The sequence below is a fragment of the Chiloscyllium punctatum genome, chromosome 10, assembly GCF_047496795.1.
Source record: "Chiloscyllium punctatum isolate Juve2018m chromosome 10, sChiPun1.3, whole genome shotgun sequence".
In the NCBI taxonomy this organism is placed as follows: Eukaryota; Metazoa; Chordata; class Chondrichthyes; order Orectolobiformes; family Hemiscylliidae; genus Chiloscyllium; species Chiloscyllium punctatum.
Genome location: NC_092748.1, coordinates 20617925 through 20640788, shown reverse-complemented (window position 1 = coordinate 20640788; position 22864 = coordinate 20617925). Strand labels below are relative to the sequence as shown.

The window sequence follows — 22864 nt, the reverse complement described above, 5'->3', positions numbered from 1 at the left end:
GCGAATTGCACTGATGAGTGCAAGATACAAAGCTTTGACAAAGTATGTCTCTTTTCAACAACATAATACCAAAGATTACTTTGTTTCTATTTATCTGACTACATCTTTCATCATCCTTCAAGTGTTGATTCATCTGTTTAATAGAAAACACCAGATGTGCAAGGAACATACCCCCAGTGCTGCACCCCCTAATCCAAGCTGAAACTATCACAGAACTACATATTGATCGATGTAATTTAACTTTTTGACATAAGAAACATTGGGCTCATTGTGGAAGAGGCCAGGACTGTAGAACCTGTGGAACTATTTTCAATAAACCTATAGAACCTGTAACGCACGGTGAATTCCTATTAATGAATTTCTTTTGCCAAAAATATCCTTCTTTGTTTCAGAGATTGACCTTTTCAGTGTTCCTAACTGACTGGAAACATGGTGATCAATAGTTTCACTGACACATGTTTTGGAAGGTTGAAATGACTGCTCATAGGCTCCAGACATTGCTTCGGTAAAGCTTATAGCAAAATCTGTCAGCCAGTTAACAATCAAACATCTCATTAGACAACCCAAACTTCCACACCATCAGTCTGTGCACACCAAATCAAACTAAAATTAAGTTGACATTCCTGCACTGTGGTCTGACCTTCTGCATTTAGTAGAAAATTAAGAGGAAATTTCTTTACTCCGAGAGCAGTTGGAATGTAAAACTCAACCCCAGAAACCTGTGAGGCAAGTATCTTATTTGCTTTCAAAAAAGGAAACTGGATGTGTTTCATAGAATAGATAGATATGCTGCAAGACTGAGGTAAGACAGACTGACTGGGAGGAGACAAAAGTGGATTACAAATACCGGTGCAGCCCAGTTGGGCTGAATAGCCCATTTCTCTGTTGTATAATCTCTTCATACGGCAATCATTTATTGCAATACTATTCATAGTTTCAGTTCTGAAGAAACAGGGAGAGGGAGGAAGATAAATAGAAACACAATAAGGAAACATGCAACGAGCCATGGCCAGAGAGATGAGGATTGGTGACTGAAAGAATGACTGAAAAAAAGCTGACTTTGCAGAAGGATTTGGATGAAGAGAGAGCTGAGCAGAAGCAGAGGCTTTTCAAGATATCATGCAGGAGGGTGGGTCAAGGTAACTGAACCTATTAGGAAGACATTAATTACCTACACAAGGGCCTTAATTGTCCACTAGGCACAGGCTGCCTGCTGCTCCCCATCTCTCCTGTCTAGCTCCTCATATCGTCATGGTGGGGTCAGGCCTAGGTGGGTAGTAGGCAGCACCATTGGATTTAATGCGACACTTGTATTCAAGCCCACTGGTAGAGGAACATTAAATCCAGCCCAAGATGTGGTGCTCAGAACTGTTTGCAGTAGCCCAGATGTGGTCTAACCAACGCTTCATAAAGATGAAGTATGACTTTCTGGTCCCTTAGTAAATTTTCAGCAAAAGGTGAAAGATTTCTATGATTTGAAGGTTTTCTAGTTTTATAGGCATGAAGGCCAGTTATCCACTTGCCTTGCATATGATTTGTGCATCAAGAGAATCCTGATGGAAACTCCAACCCATGATACTAATGGGTTCACTTTTGAGATGAATACTGGAGAGCAGACTCTCGTTTCAGGAATGTTTACTATCAACAAAGGAAAACTGATCGGTTTGATGTGGTAACGTGAGAGAATTTGTGGCTTGCAATGTTGCGTAAAGGCCATCACTGCTGGAACTGACCCTCGGTTACCAAGAATATTCAGAATTAACTGTCAAAAAACTGTGCTTCGTAAATATTGTGCTCTGTATTGTGGGGTGGGTGGGGGTGGGGAGAAGGAGAGCTTCACATAAAACTGGAAAATCTGACCGCAATTCATTTGAAATCAATTGCCTACAGTCTGTCACTGAAGGGGTTAACTGGTATATCTGCTCAAATCATTCCCTTTTTCCTTACTGACATTGCAATCAAGCCTATTGATGCAGGTCTGTCTCCCAGATTCAACAGAATTAAAACCTCCGGGTTCTCATCTGCATCATTAGAAGTAGTAGTTGTACTGGATTGCACACTGTAATGATGCTTTCTCCGAAAGCTGAGACACACACAAAGTCCTAGCACCTTGAATCGGCACTATCTGAATAGACAGCTAATGATAATGGAGCCTTCCCACAGCTCTTGTCTCAAACATTCTGAGAGTAATTTCAAGTTCTTTTTTATCTTTAGCTTTCTTTATTCACCCCTCTTTTGCTCACAGAACCTCTGGAACAAGTTTAACTCCTTCAGCACGGTGCCTCTTTATTGCCGTACCTGGCTGTGACAGCTGAGTCGGCAGCGCCCTTGCCTCTGGGTTAGAAGGTCATGGAACACAAAGTTTAGGCTGACGCTGCAGTGCAGTTCTGAGAGAATGCTCCACTGTCGGAGGTGCTAGCATTCAAAACAAAATGCAAGCTGCCTTCAGAAGATAAGTTTGAAGAACAGGAAAGTCCCTCTTGCCCCCTGGCCAGTATCAGTCCCTCAATCAACATCATAAAATAGATGTTCTAATCATTATATGATCACTTGTAGGAGTTTGCTGATTGCAAATTGGCTGTTGTGTTTCCTATGTCACTATAGCTAGTACACTTGAAAACAACTTAAAACAGTTGAACATACAAGTAAGGAGTAAGAATTGGCTGGTCAGGCTTTCTGTTCTGCTGTTCAATAAAATCATGTTTGAATATGATATGAATCTCAACTCAACATTTCTGCATTGCCACCAATATCTTTCATCCCCTTAGTAATCAAGAATCTACCCACCTCTACCTTAAAAATATTTAAAGATTCTGCAGCCACTGCCTTTGAGGAAGGGAATTCCAGAGACTCTCAATCCTCTGAGAGAAAAAGTATTTGCGTATCCCTGTCTTAAATGGGTAATTGCTTGCTTTTAAAGCATGCCCCCTCGTTCTAGATTCTCCCACAAGAGGAACCATCCTTTCCACATCCACCTGGTCAAATTGCCTCAGGATCTTACATGTTTCAATTAGCACTTCGAAACTCCACAAGATACAGACCTAGCCAGTCTAGCCACTCGTCAAAGACAATCTGCTCGTTTTGGATATTAGTCTTGTACATCTTTTCTGAACTTCCGATGCATTAGCATCCTTCCATGAGTAGTGACCAGTATTGTACATCGCACTCCAGATGCCACCTCACCAATACTCCGTATAACTGACCAACAACCCGTTGCATTCAATTCCCCTTGCAGTAAAGTGTAACATTCTATTAGTTTTCCTGATGACTTGCTGTACCTGCAGACTAACCTGCTGTAACTCAGGCATTAGGACACGCAGATGCCTCTGCATTTCAGCACTCTGCATCTTCTCACCATCTTGATAAGATGCCTCTTTCAATCTTTCTGCCAAAAAGGACAATTTCCTGCTTTCCCATATTGTACTCCATTTGCTAGATCTTTGCCCACTCAGTTAACCTCTCTACACCTCTCTGTAGACTCCTTATCTGTCTTCAGAACTCCTTTTCCCACCTATCCTTTTGATATCAACAAACTTGCCTTTCAAATGTTTGATCACTTCATTCAAGTCTTTTATATAAACATCGTGAAGAGTTGCAGCCCCTGTGAAAAACTACTCATGCCATCCTGCCAGCCCAAAGTGCTTTGGCTGAGAACAACTTTCAATTGCATTGAGGTCATGAGAGGCATTATATAAATGCAAGTCTTTCTGCTCCTTTTAATGTGTGCACAGCACAGTGATAATTGACAGTAGCAAATTTCTCAGGTACAGTGAAACCCGGAATTGAAATCTACACCGAGAGTAATGATTTCTGTTTCAGGAAAAGGCTAATTTTACTCATCGTTGTCATCTTATTCTGACACTATCACCGTGCCACATTCTGAGCTTTGGCTAGTCCTGTGGGTATACTAAAACTTGACACCAGAATCATTATTAAACATGTTTTTTGACCACTTAAATAAAACCCTCTTAGTTTCTACAAAGGGAATGGGAAAAACTTGGATGTTTAACAGGGGTTGTAAAATGAGCCCATTCTACATCTTTCCCAACTTCCCACTGAACGATCCAGTGGGAGCCACAACAGGCAAACGGCCTTCCGAATCCTACTTAGTAACCAAATTGAATGCCCCACCAAGTGTTTCTTAGAAAGGGAAAGGGTGTTAGAGGGAAGCGGACAGAAAACAAAGATGACACTGCTTTGCCAAATAAAGTTTGGGATGTTTTACTCGCAGCTGCTGGCAAAAACCTCTGGGAATAGTCAGTACCATGCTGTCATTTTTCCAACAGCACTCAGTGCTAAAAGCTAAAAGGGATTCCCTTAGGTGTGGTCCCATAGTCAGAGTAAACATGGCAGCATCTGACAATCACATGAAAGGAGAGCAATGCCAGTAACCATTCTTCCAATAGAGCTGAGCTCTGCCTTTTCCAAACATCATGTTAAAATGAATCACTGATTGGTAATTGGCTATTAGCCGCCCTTTACTTCATGGCAGTTAAAAAAAAATTGCAGCTTGACAAATCAAGTATGGCATCTTTTACAGAGGTAGTGAACAAATTTGGAATAAAATCTGAATTATTAAACATTAATACAGGCAGCTCAGATCAGGCAATAAAGCTTTGAAGAAGTTGTGTGGGTCACACTGAAAATTGAGAACAACCAAAATTAAGTACCATTGTTTTTTGAACACTGTATATTCGTTTCATGTACAGAAGGCTCTGTCAGAGTACAGAAGCTCTTGCAAGTTCAGGAGAATTTTCACAGTGACACCATGAGTGACAGGAGCACAGCAACTCCCATTGATAAGGAACCTACCACCTCCGCAATCCCAGAGGTGTTGAAACCAAACAGTCCCAAACAGGAACAAGGGGCACAGAATATAAGGGTAAAAAAAGAGCACGTGACTCAGACTCCATTGACCATTGATCTGATTATGCTGTATTGTTTACTCCACACTGACAACTGCAAGCCCAGTATGAATACCTATCAACGTCGTTTCAACATAATATTGATGTAATGCTGTCCTTGATTTTTGCTTGTTTTACTCACCCTGTTGGAATCAATCCTCGGTCTTGAGCTATAGATTGGTGGTGGGATGTTGAAGGCCTGTGGCACCAGGTATTCCTCCGCATCCATCATGTCTTCAAGCTCCTCTTCATCCAGCAGGCTCTGGAAGAATTTGCTATCGTTCGGGCTGGGCAGCTTCATATGGTCATCTCCCTGTAATAAGAGTGTTTCTTATTTTAAAAAAGCTGCACAAAGTCATACCAGTCTTGGCCCTCGCACAGATGAGCTCCCTGCTTTCAAAGATGTCCTGCGTAGGCCTCTCTCGAGACCAGGACTTCTGTCCACAGCCAGGTTAGAAACACATGACAGACTGCATCAATTGGTTGGCTGCCCAACCCGAAAAAGTGTCACAGTCATAAAACTGAAATCAAAATCAGACTGCTGCACTGGTACTGACTCAAGGGCATTGGGGAAGAGTTAAAGAAGCTACATAAAAGATACTGTACAATCTGAATGATAAATATGAAAACTGGAAGTTCAAATGCTGCAAACATCCTAGCTTGTATCGGATATATGTCAGAAACTCATGGGCTATCTGCAACAAACTCCTATCAGACACACAGTTCACCAATTAACCCATTTAACCCGAGAAATAGTGATTGTATTCCTGAATATTATTACTTCAGATGACTTCTCCAAATAAAATAGATGTCTGCAAGCAGTCAGTCAGACTCAACAGCCTTCAGATTCGCTCATGTTAGATTCACGCTGGTTTTGGACGCATTGGCATTTTGAGCTTGGAATTCAAAGGACATGATTATTAAGGGTCGTTTTATGGGTTGAAAGAATTTGAATTTACAGCATCTGAGCATTTCTCACGTCACTCGACATAAAACGGACCATTTTGAGGTGCCGATGGTGATGTTATATTACCAAGTGTAGTAGCTACTTGTGTCCAGGAACACCACAGCAGCGAGCATAGTAATTAATCTGCATTTGGTTACAGGACTTCCTGCAGGCCCAAAAATTAAACAGGATCTTTTGGATGCATGATTAGGCACACATTAAAAGTTTTTCAACATCATTTTTCTCGCACTCCAATAGCAAATGGCTCTGTTTGCTTTTCACATGTCATTTTTAGTCATTTAAAAATCGGGTTATTCACAGGTGGCAGATTGACAGGGTGATTAAAAATGCTTATTCCTTTGGTAAACGCACAGCTGTCTGGATAAAACTGCTCCTAGCTACTAATGCATCAAGGATTTTTTTTTAAAAGAAAAAATTAGAGAGTTTGCAGTTGACAACCTGCTAAGTGACTTTGAGTGGAAGCTTCAGAGGAAAAAAAACCTTTCTTGAAACAAGCAAATAATATTCTCAGTCACGTTGTGCTGCTGCAAAGTATACAGTGTCTGTTGAGCTAAGAATTCTTCACTAAGAAACTGCCTTACCCTGGCTTCATCTTGCCATGAGGCTGCAAAGACCAAAAACAAGTGACATTACATCACTTCCTGTGGTGATAGATACTAGGCCTCATTAGCATGTTGCACTTTCAGACTTAACCCCTTAATTAATGAAGCATATCTGGGGGAGGACCCACAAAGCAGAAACACTGCAGTCTAATTTTTCACTGGCTGACACGAGTAATCTTCTGATTGATCCTTTTGTCATTTTTCCTAACGCAAACACATTGCAATCGCAGCACAGCATACGTTTTTTTTTAGATTAGATTACTTACAGTGTGGAAACAGGCCCTTCGGCCCAACAAGTCCACACCACCCCGCCGAAGCGCAACCCATCCATACCCCTATATTTACCCCTTCACCTAACACTACGGGCAACTTAGCATGGCCAATTCACCTGACCTGCACATCTTTGGACTGTGGGAGGAAACTGGAGCAAACCCATGCAGACACGGGGAGAATGTGCAAACTCCACACAGTCAGTTACCTGAGGCGGGAATTGAACCCAGGTCTCTGGTGCTGTGAGGCAGCAGTGCTAACCACTGTGCCACCGTGCCGTACGTTGCAAACATGTTGACCAGCAATCCCTTTCTGGGCACTTCATGGGTAAGAGATGCCAATGGGATTCCCACAGGGTCCACACCTCCTAAGATAAGCCCGGTCATGTCCTTGTGAAACATCCACTCAATTAACTAGTGGTCAGGCAGAGGATTTCACCCAGCCCACTCAAGATTGGCTTTCCTCCACCTAGCCTCTAACTTAGTATCGGCTACCGATCGTTCTGAGTTGAGATTGTCCTGGAGGCCCACCTGATCTGCACTATTCAGCTCAACACCTGCAATTACTTATTGTGTCACGAGGGGGTGCTCTTGAGTCATTGTTGGTGACATTGAAGGAGTGGATCTGAAATCCCATCCTACAATGACAACATGTAATAATTTACGATGATAAAGGCACTTTATAAATGCACATCTTTATTCCATATGACACAAATGTACAATTAGAACCGTGGTCTTTCCTGTTCGAATGAGCTGCTAAAGATGTAACATACCTGCAAAGTACTGTTGTCCATGCAACATTTGGGAGTTAGGAGCAGATTTTAATGCACTAACGGTATTACGGACAGATTTTAATGTGGGAAAGATATTAGGGACAGGTGTTAATACTGTAAGGGTTCTAGAACTGATTTCAGTAAGGGTATTAGGGATAGATTTTAATGTAGTATTGTAATGTAATGTATTGGGACAGTTGTAATGCATTAAGGGGGTTGGGAGCAAATTTTAATGCAGTAAGAGTATTATGGACAAGATATTAATTCGGTAAGGAGTAGACTTTAGTACAATAAGGGTACTGTGACTTATTAAAGTGGTAAAGTTATTAGGGACAGATTTCAATGCAATAAGGATAGTAGGGACAGATTTTAATGCAATAAGGGTGTTATGGACAGATTTCAATGCATTAAGGGTGTTAGGGACAGATTTCAATGTAGTAAGCAGAATAGGGATAGGTGCTATTGCACTATGAGTATTAAGAGCAGATGTTAATGCACTAGGGTATGAAGGACAAGCTATTAATGTGTTAAGGTTATTAGGGACACAATTTATTGTAGTAAGGCTATTATGAATAGATTTTAATGCAGTAACAGTATTAGGGACAGGTGTTAATGCAATAGGGTATTAGGGACAGATTCTAATGCAGTAAGGCATTAGTGACCAATTTTAATGCAGTAATGATGTTAGGGATAGATTTTAATGCAGTAAGGGTTTTTATTATTGACTTTAATGCAGTCAGGAAATTGGGGCAGATGTTAACACAGTGAGGTTATTAGGGACAGACTTTAATGAGGTGAGCATATTAGGGAGAAATGCTATTGCAATGGAAGTATTATGGCAGATTTTGATGCAGTAAGGGATGAAGGGCAGGTTTTAATGTGGTAAGGGTATTAGGGACAAATATTAAAGCAGTAATGGCATTAGGGACCGATTTCAGTGCACTAAGGGTATTAGAGAAAGTTTTAATGTGGTATAGGTGTTATAGGCTACTTTAAAGCTACAAGGTTAATGGGAAAAGATGTTATGCAGTAAATTTATTAGGGACAGATTTTAACACATTAAGGGTATGAGGGACAGATGTTAATGAAGTAAGGGATTAGAGGCATATTTTAATGCAGAAAGAGTATTAGGGACAGATTTTGACACAGTAGGAGTATTAGGGACAAAACATTAATGTGGTAAGGTTATAAGGCATATGTTTTAATGTAGTAGGGTTATAAGGGATAAATGTTAATGCAGTAAGGGTAGTAGGGACAGATTTTAATGCAGCACATTTGTTAAGTGACAGTGATTAAAGGTAGGTAATTGCTGTTTGGATATAGATCAGTCATGAATGCGGCTGACACGGTTGAGGGGCTGAATGGTCTCCACCAGTTGCTGAGAGTCATTTGTGAGGGAAAGGCAGGCAGCTGGGCTGAAAGTGGTCCAGCATTACTCTGGGCCCTGGTGAACTGCCTGATGATTCCAATCTGACAATGCCAGCTCTATAAATAGAGCAGAGGAACAGAGCACGTTCCAGTGCTGATCACCAGACTGATGTTTAACAGCAATAAGCTGGAGGAATTTTGGGGTTTTTTTTTCCAGTTTTTAATCATACAGTCATTCCAACAGAGGAGCTGAAATCAAATTAAACTGACCTGAATTACCAAGTACCTCTGTGGATCTCGAGCCATCCGAGAGAATTCCGCTGCCAATTCTTTGAACTTGGGTCTGCTGTCGGCATCAATCATCCAGCCTGGGCGAAAGGAGAACAGCAACTTACAGGGCAATGAGGACACCACATGGTCATCCATGACGAGTTTAAAGAACATACGGGAATAAACTCAAAACATACAAGCACACACATCAGGACCAAAACAAGATGTAAAAATAAAATGTCACAACTCCTACAGCAAAACATTCAGCCATGGCATGAAATTGGCCGTGAAGAGCATATCAGCCATGATCGAATGGTGGAATGGACTCAATGGGCCGAATTCTGCTCCTATATCTTATGCCAGGTAATGTTTTCTTTGCAGTTTGAAAATCAGCTTTAAATTTTCAGTTCCTCACTCCATCGTGCCTTCAGCTCCCTCAGTCCTGGTTTCTGGAATTCCCTCCCTTACCCTCCTTGCATCTCTAACCCTGACTTCTTCACGATGTTTAAGGTACTTTGGAAATGCAAACTGTTGTTCTCCCTGTGCTTCAAAAATGAAACGTATATTTCAAGTGAAGTCAGCTTTGAAGGTGTTACGTCATCAGTACCAACGCAGGGATTGACTTGGCTCCCTCAATTTTATAACGAAGGGATGGCTGGGGGCTGTCGGATTGCAGGTTGAGCGGGATGAAGGAGAGGGTACACCAGAGGAGGACAGGAAGAATCTGTGATGGCCTCAGCGCGAGGTTCCCGGTAACTATTGCAACCACACCTCTCTGCCACACTGGCAAACAGACTCTCACAGGCTGTCAAGGATGTAGTGTGAGCAGCAATTTGCATAAGGATAAGCAAAATGGATGAGTCAGGGACAGAAAACTTAATGAAGATAACAGGGCATTAATGGCAAAATGATATGAGGAAAACAAGAGTAGTCAAAGCTATAGGTACTGCATTTGAAAGCATGAAGTATTTTCACCTACTAAATAAATCAATAGCCCCTATTAATTTAATAGTAATTAAATACAGAGGAACCTCGATTATCTAAATGACACCGGGGGGTGGGGAGTATTTTGGTCGGAAAAAATTCAAATGCTGGATAACACACTTTAGCCAAGCATCAGGACCTTGCCACCTTGATTGAATAATCCGAAGTTCGGATAATCGAATGCCGGATACTCGAGGTTCCTTTGTATTATGGGATACTTGGACTTGTAGAAAAGTTGGTTAAAGGTGGGGGGAGGGGGGTACCCCAAAAGTAAATCGTGGGATAAAGATAACAGACAGGAGGGACCTTATCTTAGAAAATTTATCTGTGGAATCAATTTGGATGAAGCTGTGAAACAGCGAAGGCATAAACAATTGATGTGAGCAATTGATAAACCCCTATCTGCAGATGTAGTTTTAGACAGAATATAAATCTATAAATTATAAGTGTATGTAATGATAAACATGACAGACACTTATTGTTATTCAGACTGCACAATTCAAATTTGCAGTAATAGGGTAGAGAACAAGCTCATTTAATGCATTAAGACAGTTTTGTAGTTCAATGTGTCAAGGATGTTATAGATTTAGATATGTATAACAAAAAAGAATTAATCAATAACCTTGCAGTGAAGCCTCTGGGGAAGAGTGATCATAACATAGTAAAATGTTATATTGCATTTGAGATTGATTCAATTCGCACCAACATGAGGATCTTAGGTCTGAAGAATAACATCTACTTTGGTGTAAGGAGTTACTTGGCCAAGGTAAACCAGGAAACTATATTAAAAGCTACGGTAGTGGATAAGCATGGGCAAAACACACTCATAATACAAAACTACTATACATTAGATTAGATTAGATTAGATTAGATTACTTACAATGTGGAAACAGGCCCTTCGGCCCAACAAGTCCACACCGCCCCGCCGAAGCGTAACCCACCCATACCCCTGCATCTATATCTACCCCTTACCTAACACTACGGGCAATTTAGCATGGCCAATTCACCTGACCTGCACATCTTTGGAGTGTGGGAGGAAACCGGAGCACCCGGAGGAAACCCACGCAGACACGGGGAGAACGTGCAAACTCCACACAGTCAGTCGCCTGAGGCAGGAATTGAACCCGGGTCTCTGGCGCTATGAGGCAGCAGTGCTAACCACTGTGCCACCGTGCCGCCCACAGACGGAGCGCGCGAGCGACTCTGCACCTGCCGAAACCCGGGAATTACTTAAGGAATAAAACTTGCACAGGAGAAGTAGACTAACTCAGGCTAAAAGAGAAGTTAAAGATCATGTTATCTTCAAGGAAGAGCCTTAAATTTAAACCTGAGAGTTTTGGCATTCATCAAGGGATAACTGAGGATCAATAAAGTAAAAGAAAGAACAGAGAGAACAAGGATGCAGCTACATAATTCTTTAAAGTTTGTGTCAAACATAGACAGGATGGTTAAAAAGGCATTTGGCATGTTTGCCTTCATTGCTCATTTCTTTGAGCATAGGAATTGGGATGTTATGTTGAGGTTGCACAGGCCTCTTCTGGGATACAATGTCCAGTTCTGATCGCCCAGTTATATAAAGGTTATTATCAAGCTGGAGAGGATTCAGAAGAGATTTACCAAGATGTTACTGGGTATAGAAGGTTTAAGTTATAAAGAAAGGCTGAATAGGCTGGGATTTTTTTTTCACTGGAGCGTAGGAGGTTGAGCAGTGACCTGATAGAAGTTAATAAAATAATGAGAGATACAGATAGAGTTGATGGTCTTTCAAGATTAGGCGGTAAATTTTTAAGGTGAGAGGTGAGAGATTTAAAAAAGACATGAGGCAATTTTTTTGCACAGATAAAAGTTTATAAAATCGTGAGGGGCATGGATAGGATAAATAGACAAAGTCTCTTCCCTGGGGTTGGGGAGTCCAGAAATAGAAGGCATAGGTTTAGGGGGAGAGGGGAAAGATATAAAAGGGACCTAAGGGGCAACTTTTTCACACAGAGGGTGGTGCGTGTATGGAATGAGCTGCCACAGGAAGTGCTGGAGGATAGTACAATTGCAACATTTAAAAGGCATCTGGATGGATATATGAATAGGAAGGATTTGGAGGGATACGGGCCAGATGTTGGCAAGTGGGATAAATTTGGTTGGGATATCTGGTGAGTTGGACCAAATGGTCTGTTTCCGTGCTGTACATCTCTATGACTCCATGATTTGCATTTGGAATGAACTTCCCAAGGAAGTGGTGAATGTGGGTACAATTACAACTTTTAAAAGGCATTTGGATGGACACACAAATAGAAAAGGTTTGGGGGGATATGGGCCAGGAGCAGGCAGGTGGGTCTAGTTTAGTTTGGGATTATGTTCGGCATGGACTGTTGGACCGAAGGGTCTGTTTTCTGCTACGTGACTCCGTGACCAATGTACACCAGTCGGGAACATAATAACAGATTGTAGAAGATTCTACGTTCTAAAAGCTTCTGTGGGAATGCAAAAAAGAGCTTAGTGTGGGTGTCTGGGAGGCAGAAATAAGAAAAATCTTAAAAGGGATTAAGGAAATGATAGCCATTAATCATACTTTTAAACAGTCTTCACAGTGAAAGACAAAAAAAACCCTGAAATGAATGGTGAATTAAGGGTCTAAGGGGAATGAGGAACTGAAGGAAAAGGGTTTTACTGAATAAATAACTGGAGAAATTACTGGCACTCAAAGCCATCAAACTGCCTAGGCCTGAGGCCTACATCCTAATGTAGGCAGCTCGAAAGATAGTGGATGCATTAGAATTGGTGTTAGAATTCCCTAGTTTCTGGAACATCTTACATGGGTTAGAAAGTAATAAATTAAACCCTGCTAATCAGGAAAGGAGGGTGCAAGAACATAGAACATAGAACATAGAAGAATACAGCACAGGACAGGCCCTTTGGCCCTCAATGTTGCGCCGATCCATGCCCACCTAACCTACACTAGCCCACTATCCTCCATATGCCTATCCAATGCCCATTTAAATGCTCATAAAGAGGGAGAGTCCACCACTGCTACTGGCAGGGCATTCCATGAACTCACGACTCGCTGAGTAAAGAACCTACCCCCTAACATCTGTTCTATACCTACCACCCCTTAATTTAAAGCTATGCCCCCTTGTAATAGCTGACTCCATACGTGGAAAAAGGTTCTCACGGAAAACCCTATCTAAACCCCTAATCATCTTGTACACCTCTATCAAGTCACCCCAAACCTTCTGTTCTCCAATGAAAACAACCCCAAGTGCCTCAGCCTTTCCTCATACGATCTTCCTACCATACCAGGCAACATCCTGGTAAACCTCTTCTGCACCTGTTCCAGTGCCTCCACATCCTTCCTATAGTATGGCGACCAAAACTGCACATAATACTCCAGATGCGGCCGCACCAGAGTCTTATACAACTGCAACATGACCTCAGGACTCCGGAACTCAATTCCTCTACCAATAAAAGCCAGTACACCATATACCTTCTTCACCGCACTATTTACCTGGGTGGCAACTTTCAAAGATCTGTGTACATGGACACCAAACTGGTGGGAACTTTAGGGTAGTTCACCTGATATCAACAGGATGGAAAATCATAACATGGCTGGACAATCAACACAGATTCACTGACGCTGTGGGTTCCAGGGCTGTCACTGATTTCATCTCTTCCCTTCACAGTTCTCTACCTCAAAGTGCCCCAACCATACACAGCCTGCTTCTAGCTCCTTCCCACAAGAATCTGCCTTGGCAGATTCATAATTTCAGCTGGTTCTACAACCAATTAACTTATTTCTTCCTACCTTGATTCTTTCTTTCCCCTTGTTCAGTCTCTTTGATTCTTCTGATGCTTTATATCAGTTCTTGAATTTCCATTTCTCTGGCACCAGCTACCTTCCTGTTCACTATGGATCTATAATCCCTCTACATATCCATCCCCCATCAAGATGGTCTGAAAGATCTTTGAAAAGAAACCCTGCCATCCACTGTCCTCCTTTGCATGGATCTGCTTGTTCCCACTTTGAACAACTTTTCCCTTAACCCGTCTCACATTGGCAAGGTCAAAGGTATAGCCATGGGTGTCCATATGGCTCCCCATTATGCCCGTCCCTTTGTCAGGTATGTGGAACATTCCTTGTTCCAATCCTACTCAGGCCCCCTACCCACAATTCCTTTCCAGACACATTAATTAGATCATTGATGCTGCTTCCTGCTCTCGTATGAAATAAAAAAAATTCATTGGTTTTGTTTCCAGCTGCCATCTTTCTCTGATCTTAATCCGCTCAATCTCTGACCTTTCCCTTCCTTGACTTCACTGCTTCTATTCTTGGGATAGGCTGTCCACCAATATGCATTGCAAGCACACCGACTCCCATAGTTACTGTGACTACATTCCCTCATAAAGATTGTGTTCTATTATTCCAACTTCTCCATCTCTGTCACCTTTGTTCTGATGGTGCCACCTTTCACAGGGATGCCTCCAATATGACCTTCTCTTCCCTCAGTGAGGATTACCTCCACTCCAGGACTCTCAGCCATGCCTGTCCTCACTCCTTCGCCCGAACAATGATGGGATTCCTTTGTCTTCATTTTCCACCCCACCAGTATCCACATTCAAAGGATTGTCCTCTGCCATTTCCACCACATCCAGCAACCCCAAAAGATCTAACCCTCTCCTCTACGATACCCTGGTGCACTCCTCCAGAGCTGACAAAGTTAACAAGCTCCAACTGACTGAGCACAGCATGAAACGGTGATTGGGCCTGATCTATTTTCAATCTATCTGAATAACTTCGACGAGGTGCTGTGTGTAATGTAACCAGGTTGCAGGGATGATACAAAATCATATGGACAGGTTAACTGGCTGGCTAAAAGCATGGAAGATTGAATAGATGGAGATGAGTGAAATTATCAACTTTGACAGAAAAGAACAGAAAAGCAGAATATGTTTTAAATTGTGAGAGACTAAGATGTTGATATTCAGAACCACATGGGTGTCCTTGTGTAGTAATGTAACATGCAAGTACAGCAAGGAAAATAAATAGGATGGAGGCCTTTATTACAAAGGGATGGGGATGTATAGTTATGACGACACAAAACCTAGAATACTACCTGACCTAAGGAAGGTCATATGTGCCCTAGGGGGATTGCACTGAAGGTTCACTAGACTGATTCCTAGGATGAGCAGGATGCCCTGTGAGGAGAGACTGTGTAGGCTAGGCCTATATTCCCTGAGGGCTAGAACACTGCAAGGGGATATAATTGAAACATATAAAATTGTCGAAGGCTTGACAGGGTTAGTGCTGAGAAAATGTTTCTGCTGACTGGGGAATCTAAGACACAGGGTCACAGGCTCAAAATGAGAGGCAGGCCATTTACGACTGAAGCAAGGAGAAATTTCTTTATCCCAATCTTTGCAATTCTCTACCATACAGAACTTTGGCTGCTCACACCTTGAGGATATCCAAGAGATAGTATCCAAACTATAAGGGAATCAAAGGATACAGGGTAGTTTGGAAAGGTGTGGCATATGTAGAAGATTAACCATTATTTTTATGGAGTACTCTTAAAGAGTTATCATAGATTATCATAGAACCCCTATATGTGGCAACAGTCCCTTTGGCCCAACAAGTCCACACCTACGCTCTGAAAAGTAAACAACCTGTTCCCATTTCTTACGTTCTGGAAACTGGAGGGGAGATGGGGTGAGCTCAGGGAAGGGTTGGAAAACCCGTGGGACAGGGAAAGAAGTCTGAGAAGCTCAGACCCATGGTTTAGTCACGGTAAGAACTGACATCGATTCCTTCCGGCTCACAACAAAATCTGAATAATATTAAAGATTGAAATGGTCTGTACCGCGTTTATAACACTATTTGACAGTCGGGTACAGTTCAAGACATGACACGTGGCTTCGTGACCCATATTGTCAGAAGCCTGCGTATCCACAAGCTCCGGTCAGTTTTCAGTCAAGTAAAAGCTATGGCCAAGATCCCCAGTTACAGATTCTACTATCTTTTTCTCATCATCTTCTGAAAAGAAATCAGCATATCTTTGTATTAGCATGGCAAAAACAGAACATTAGTCAAGCAGGCAGCTCCTTGACTAGATGGTGAAAATAAATAATTTTGCAAAGACTGCAGGGCACAATGGAGCTTTCAATTATAAAAGATATAATTTAAATTATAATATATTTTGCCTGAACACTGACATGCATATGGAGTGTCGAACTATGCCATACTGATGCAAAAATGTATTAAAACGGATTCTTCATTTCAAGGAAAGTAAAGGCTGAATATTAAAAGGAAATGGCAAAGACTATGATGAACTTCAATAAAATTGGAATTCAGCAGAATAAAGAGCAGCAGCTTCTGAGAATAAAGTGGCTCATTGAAGCTCTATTGCTGAGATTGTTATGTACAGCAAAGGATTTATTTGCTGAACACTAGCAGCATCAGTTAACAGGCTTCACATAACCAATGCTGAGTGAATAACTGATTGCCTGTTGCTTCACCCAGTGGATGGTATTTATACAAGCCATCCCACCAATACTCAACCACCATGTCGGTAACGGTGTTTCATATGGATTCAAACCCCTTTTGAGAACTGGGGATTATGTGTCAGGACTGTGTTTCCACTGGCAACAGATTCAATAGCCGCAGGATAATGATTCAAGGTAATTGGCAAGACATCTCGAAGCGAAATGAGGATTTTTGATCTGGAATGCACTTTCAGAATAGCTGGTGGACGAGGCTGAGTTGTAACTTTTAAAGGTCATTGGATAAATACTTGAAAAGGGGAAAGAAATTACAGGGGACAGAGCAGGTGAGTGGGACTGCTCAGATAGTTCTCCCAAAGAGCTGGCACAGACAAGACGGCCCAATGGCCTCCTTTTGAACGAAAATCCCCACTGCCACTGGGTAAGCAATGCCCAATGCTGGAAAGTGGATGTCAGACTCATGCTCAGATAGCACAGAAACAGACCCTTGGTTTAGGTTTCTAGGAAATGCTTCAGAGTGTGCTGCTAATGGAATTAACACTGTTTTCCTTCTTGATCATTCTGCATTTAAAGGAGACATGATCAGTCACATCAGCATGCACACAATTCTGTCAATGAACCCAGGGAAAATTGCATGCTCAGTGAGTTTTCATGCTACTGAATATTTTAGATACTTCCACAAACGAGTTAGGGGAACAGTGCGATACATAGTGGCGGGTGAAGGGGTTTTCGGGAGGGGACCAGGAATGACTACCAACAGTAATATTTTTGAAGGAGACAGAGAAGGCTTTGGAAGAGAATTTTATAAGTGAGGAGGGTGAACAGTGAACAATGCCCTTCTCAATGGGAAGCAGCAGCAAAGAGACCATTTGGAGAGTTGCATTTGAGATATACGCACTCTTTGGAGGTAAAGGGTGTGGAGATGAGGACTATTTTGAGGTTCTGGAATGGGAGAAGGAGAAAGGGACACCTGGTGCTATGAACCAGGTTTCAATATATATCTGAACCTCAAAATTGAAGGAGTAAATGTTGAGAATTAGCTATCACCTGCTTTCAATCCTGGAGCAAAAAAGCACCCTTGACTCTTTGGGAGACTTGGCACTTCAATTTAAGTCTTTGTCATCCTCCAGGGAGTTGTTGTAGGATCTGAGTATTTTGTTTGATTGTCCTCAACGCTGCCCTCTCTGTTTGGGAGGTGTAAATGAGGTTAGCTCAATCACGTCTGCCTGCAGTGAGCTTGTGATCTCTTTACTCATGTGATGTACACTATTCAACTCCAGCCAGACATGCGCCCCAGTATTGTTTAAACAGCTACTCTTAAATGCTGACGGAGTTATGAGGTTCCCTTACATTTCACCATCACCATGTAGACATCGATGGTACAGATCGGAGGCTGTGGAAGGCGCTCGCCTTTTTCCAAGATGTCTGGTATTTCACGGGCTGGAATCCCATCGTACGGCTTCCCGCCAAAAGTCATCAACTCCCAAATAGTGACACCTGCAGGAAATTCAAAACAAAATCCATTTGTCACTCACTGCATGTCTGAGCCCAAAAAGCCGGATTCAGAAAGAGCAAGGGAAATCTGAGAATTGGAAAGGCAGTTGTCCACCAGCCGACACGCCACAAACTCCTGCTGCACCCACACATAGTGTTCACAGTCAAGGACCTACCATAGCTCCACACGTCACTTTGATGGGTAAACTTCCGGTAGTGAATACACTCCAAAGCCATCCACTTAATCGGCATCTGCAAGGATATGGTGAAAGAGATTAGTAGAATGCCCTCAGATCCTCCTCTGTAATTAACACAGGAAGAATTATTGGTGACATATCTCATTGCACTACAACATTTATTCTGCATTGATTAAATTTACGTATTTTCTTGCTAACTTTCTCCATTTCATTCCCCTCTGCGCTCACTCAGTGTGACATGAGAACGCAGGTTGAAAAACATGGGTAAAGCATTTGGGATCCTTGGCTTTATAAAGAGGGGCACCAGCAAAACAGTTATGATAAACATTTGTAAAACAATGCTTCAGCCTCAATTTGAGTCTTGTAACCAACTTCAGGCAACACAAAGGATGGAAGGATATGAAGGTATTAGAGAGGGCACAGAAAAGATTCATGTGAATGGTTCCAGTTATGTGGACCTTCAGTTACAAGGAGAAGTCAGGGATTGGAGAAGGGTGAAGAGCAGATTTGATCAAGATGCTGAAAATCATGAGGGATCTGGGTAGAGGAGATCAAGAGAAACTGTGTTCATTGACTGGAGGCTGGAGAACCAAAGGACATGGTGTCTCAGTGGTTAGCACTGCTACCTCACAGCTCCAGGGACCTTGGGTTCAATTCCAACTGTGGGTGGAGTCTGCATATTCTCCTCGTGTCTGTGTGGGTTTCCTCCCACAGCCCAAAGATGTGCAGGTTAGGTGAACTAGCCATGGGACATGCAGGGTTACAGGGTTAGGGTAAGGGGGTGGATTTGGGAGGGATGCTAGTTGGAGGGTCAGTGCGGACTCGATAGGCTGAATGGCATCTTTCTACACTGTGGGGATTCTATGATATAAGGGATTGGCAGAAGTGCTATCTGAGAGAGTGGTAGAGTCAAGTCATTAAAAATAAAATTGGATTTGCTGTTACTTGAAGTAAACTTCAGGAAAATGCAGGGATGTGGGACTACTAGGTGAATTGCTCTTCCAGAGAGGTGAAACAGGCACAAGGGGCTGAACAGGCATCTTCTGAGGTGCGTCCATTCTCTGACTCTAAGGATGTCTTTTGCTGCACTTAGCCAAATGGCGTGTTTTCAAGGCTGAACTAAGTAGGCGAGGAGAGATTAATCAGTTCAGGCCTATACTGTCTGGAATTTAGAAGAATTAGGGGAGATCAAATTGAGGTATTCAAGATGATAAAAGGTGTTAATAAAATAGTCGTGGAGCAGATGCTTTTTCTTGTGAAGCACTCTAGGACGAGAGGTCATAGTCTGAGGATAAGGGGCAGCAAATTTAAAAAAGAGTTGAGGAGCAATGACTTCTCCCAAAGAGTTGTGAATCTGTGGAATTTGTTACCCCAAGGTGTGGTGGATGCTGGGACAGTGAGTAAGTTTAAGAAGGAGTTAGATAGATTTTTAATTGGTAATATGGAGAGAAGGCAGGAAAATGGGGGTGCGGAGCATATTAGTCATGATTGAATGGCGGAGCAGACTCGATGAGGTGAAAGGCCTAATTCTGTTCCTTTATCTTATGAACTTACGGCTTGTCAATTAGTCATTGACTTCCAGACCTATCCACGCTGTACATCAAGCTATACAGCAACACTTAGGAGAGATATTGGGAAGCGCTTCTACACGCAATGTGTGATAGATGTTTGGAACTCTCCTCCACAAATGTCATTGGACGCTGCATCAACTGTTAATGTTAAATCTGAGATAGCTAAATTTTTGTTAAGCTGAGGTATTAAGGGATAAGGGCCAAAGATATGGAGGCAGGCCAAAGATCAACCATGTTGTCATTGAATGGTGGAACAGGCTCGAGGGGATGGATGGCCTACTCTTGTCCCTATGTTTGTAGCAGTGGATGAGGATCATTACGAGCAGGAGCTCTGACTAATTAAACCTGCCTTCATCTAGCAGGACCTAAGATCCACAATCCAGTTAATCCTGTAAAGGAATTCCCATTTTGTGAATTGCTGGATAAACACACTGTGCTGTTTGGGGAAGGAAGGAGCTTTCCTAAAGTTCTCTGTGAATACTTTCTTGGCTGTTCACTATAACAGAGACCCCTACGCAAGGAAGGGACAACTTCTTATTTTGATGATTTGCTTTATAAGTTAAATCCGATAGCTGTAGTCCATTCTCCCAGTCTTGGTGTTTAAAATTGTGTTGGCCAGTTGGAGGAACCTCTCCCAGATTTCAAGCTTCTACCTGTTTCCACACGTGGGAATTGTCCTATAGTGTAGCTCCCAGATTGCTATCGGCCAGTTTGCTGCTGCAAGTTTGAGTTGGGAGTTTACCCTGAACAACATTTATGTCTTAACTAATATAACTTGAATAATGACACACTGATCAGGCGATTATCTCATTGCTATTTGTGGGAGCTCCACAAACTGCCTGCTGCCATTAGACAAACACAAAAGCTGTTGGCTCACCAAGGAGAGCAAGCCGTCCAGCCTGACAATCCCAATGTACCACAGCAGGAATGCTGTCAATAGGGAGTTGGGCTGAAGTCTTAATGTTCAGAGTGACGTTAATTTGAGTGAGAAAGGAGAGCAGTAACTTCTCTTTGTGTCCGACCCAGCAATTCAAAATTGCAATTGACAGATTTTTGTTAGGTAAGGACATTAAGGCAAATGGAATCAACATGAGTAAATGCAGTGGAGATACAGATCAGACTTGATCTAATTGATTGGCAGAGCAGACTGAAGGTGCCAAACATCCCCCTTCCCTATTCTTATCTTGCATCCCTTTTCAATCAAAAGCATACAAAACAGATAAATTACTGTGTGTTAGATGTGGCAGGTATCGAATTTGTAAGAATATAAGAAAGATGAGGGGGACTTGGCCAGGCAACAACAAACCTGCTCCACTATTCAGTAAGGTCACTGCTGAGCCTCTGTGTTAGCAGCATTTGTGATAAATAGCTTTATTGTGATAAAGTACTCTATATTAAGTAGACAAGTAGGGCTTATTGCAAGGCAGGTTATAATCAGCTGAGATCACAGTTTAATAGTTGAAGCATGTTTTCAAGCAACCTTTCATAGCATTTCACAGCAGCGTATCAGGCCCAACTGTTCCTTACTGGGTGAGACTGTGTTGCTGGAAAAGCACAGCAGGTCAGGCAGCATCCAAAGAGCAGGATAATCGACGTTTCGGGCCGGAGCCCTTCATCAGGATGTTGCCTAACCTGCTGTGCTTTCCCAGCAACACACTCTCAATGCTGATCTCCAGCATCTGCAGACCTCACTGTCTCCCTGTTCCTTACTGGTGTTCACGTTCCACATGAGCCACTTCCCGTCCTATTAATTATTTCACCCTCTCATTATATGCTTCTATGTTTCTCTCCCTCATGTACCTATCTAGCCTCCTTTTCAAATGCACCTTTGAAGAAGCTATTTCACTACTTTGGAAGGTTTCAGATCCACTGAAGTCCCATATGCTGAGAAATTGTGTTGATAAAAGGTTGAAAATGATGACCTTGAAAATGGAGAGCAATAATTCCTTGCAGAGTAACACCAAAAGATTCTGTGCGGTTGTATAGCAAGATGTTATGAATCTGCTTCTGAATAAGAAAGAAGTGAGAATGACCATCAAGATGGCTTTAAAGCATTTGATTCACCTGAACACTTAAACACACACTTATGTAGACACATATATTCGAACAAATAAGTTTTCTCCAGGAATGCAGTGCATTTGAATATGATTGTCCCTTTATGTAGAAAATAACTGATGCCAGAGAGCGATTATAAAATTGTAACCTCGCAGTGAAGTCAAGATTATTTATAAGAGTACACTTTGAGTAGTTTATAACCATTACTTGCAGCTTGAAATGGCATAAAAGCCTTGAAGTCACTGGAAGATATAACTTGCTTTTTATGAAATACATATTGCTTTGGTTTTTTCAGACTTTATTATCCTGTTTGATGGGAGATACCAGCTGCCAATACAGATGGTTAAACTATCAGGCCGTTACTGTCTTGTTATGTCCACACAAGAGGGGGAGCAGTTGTGACTTCATTCCTTTGTCTTTGCTGGGAAATAGTGTCCAGTTGATGACTGGACAACGCTATGCCCATTGCTCACTTTAAGTATGGAATGGGACAGTCACCCCAGCACACCATTTGGGTTTACCAGAAAGCTACGGTGGCACAGTGGTTAGCACTGCTGCCTCACAGCGCCAGAGACCCGGGTTCAATGCCCGACTCAGGCGACTGACCGTGTGGAGTTTGCACATTCTCCCCGTGTCTGCGTGGGTTTCCTCCGGGTGCTCCGGTTTCCTCCCACAGTCCAAAGATGTGCAGGTCAGGTGAATTGGCCATGCTAAATTCCCCATAGTGTTAGGTAAGGGGTAAATGTAGGGGTATGGGTGGGTTGCACTTCAGCGGGTCAGTGTGGACTTGTTGGGCCGACGGGCCTGTTTCCACACTGTAATGTAATGTAATCTAATGTAATCTACAGCTCCACCTCCTTGGCTGAGACAGCTGACCTTAGTTAGAGGATTAATATAACGTTGCAATTGGCCTCAGTACCC

The 22864-nt window shown here is 42.3% G+C and overlaps 1 protein-coding gene across 4 annotated transcripts in view; it reads right to left on the bottom strand.

Annotated features, from left to right (window-relative positions):
- Positions 1-22864, bottom strand: part of LOC140481932 (receptor tyrosine-protein kinase erbB-4-like) — a 1043042-nt gene that overhangs the window by 92126 nt on the left and 928052 nt on the right. For all 4 annotated transcript variants that reach the window (XM_072578639.1, XM_072578641.1, XM_072578642.1 and 1 more), the window contains 4 exons: positions 18297-18372; positions 17977-18123; positions 9154-9251; positions 5047-5217 (listed from right to left, as the gene is read on the bottom strand). In XM_072578639.1, coding sequence (XP_072434740.1) covers positions 5047-5217; positions 9154-9251; positions 17977-18123; positions 18297-18372 — 492 coding nt within the window. The remainder of the gene's footprint in view (positions 1-5046; positions 5218-9153; positions 9252-17976; positions 18124-18296; positions 18373-22864) is intronic.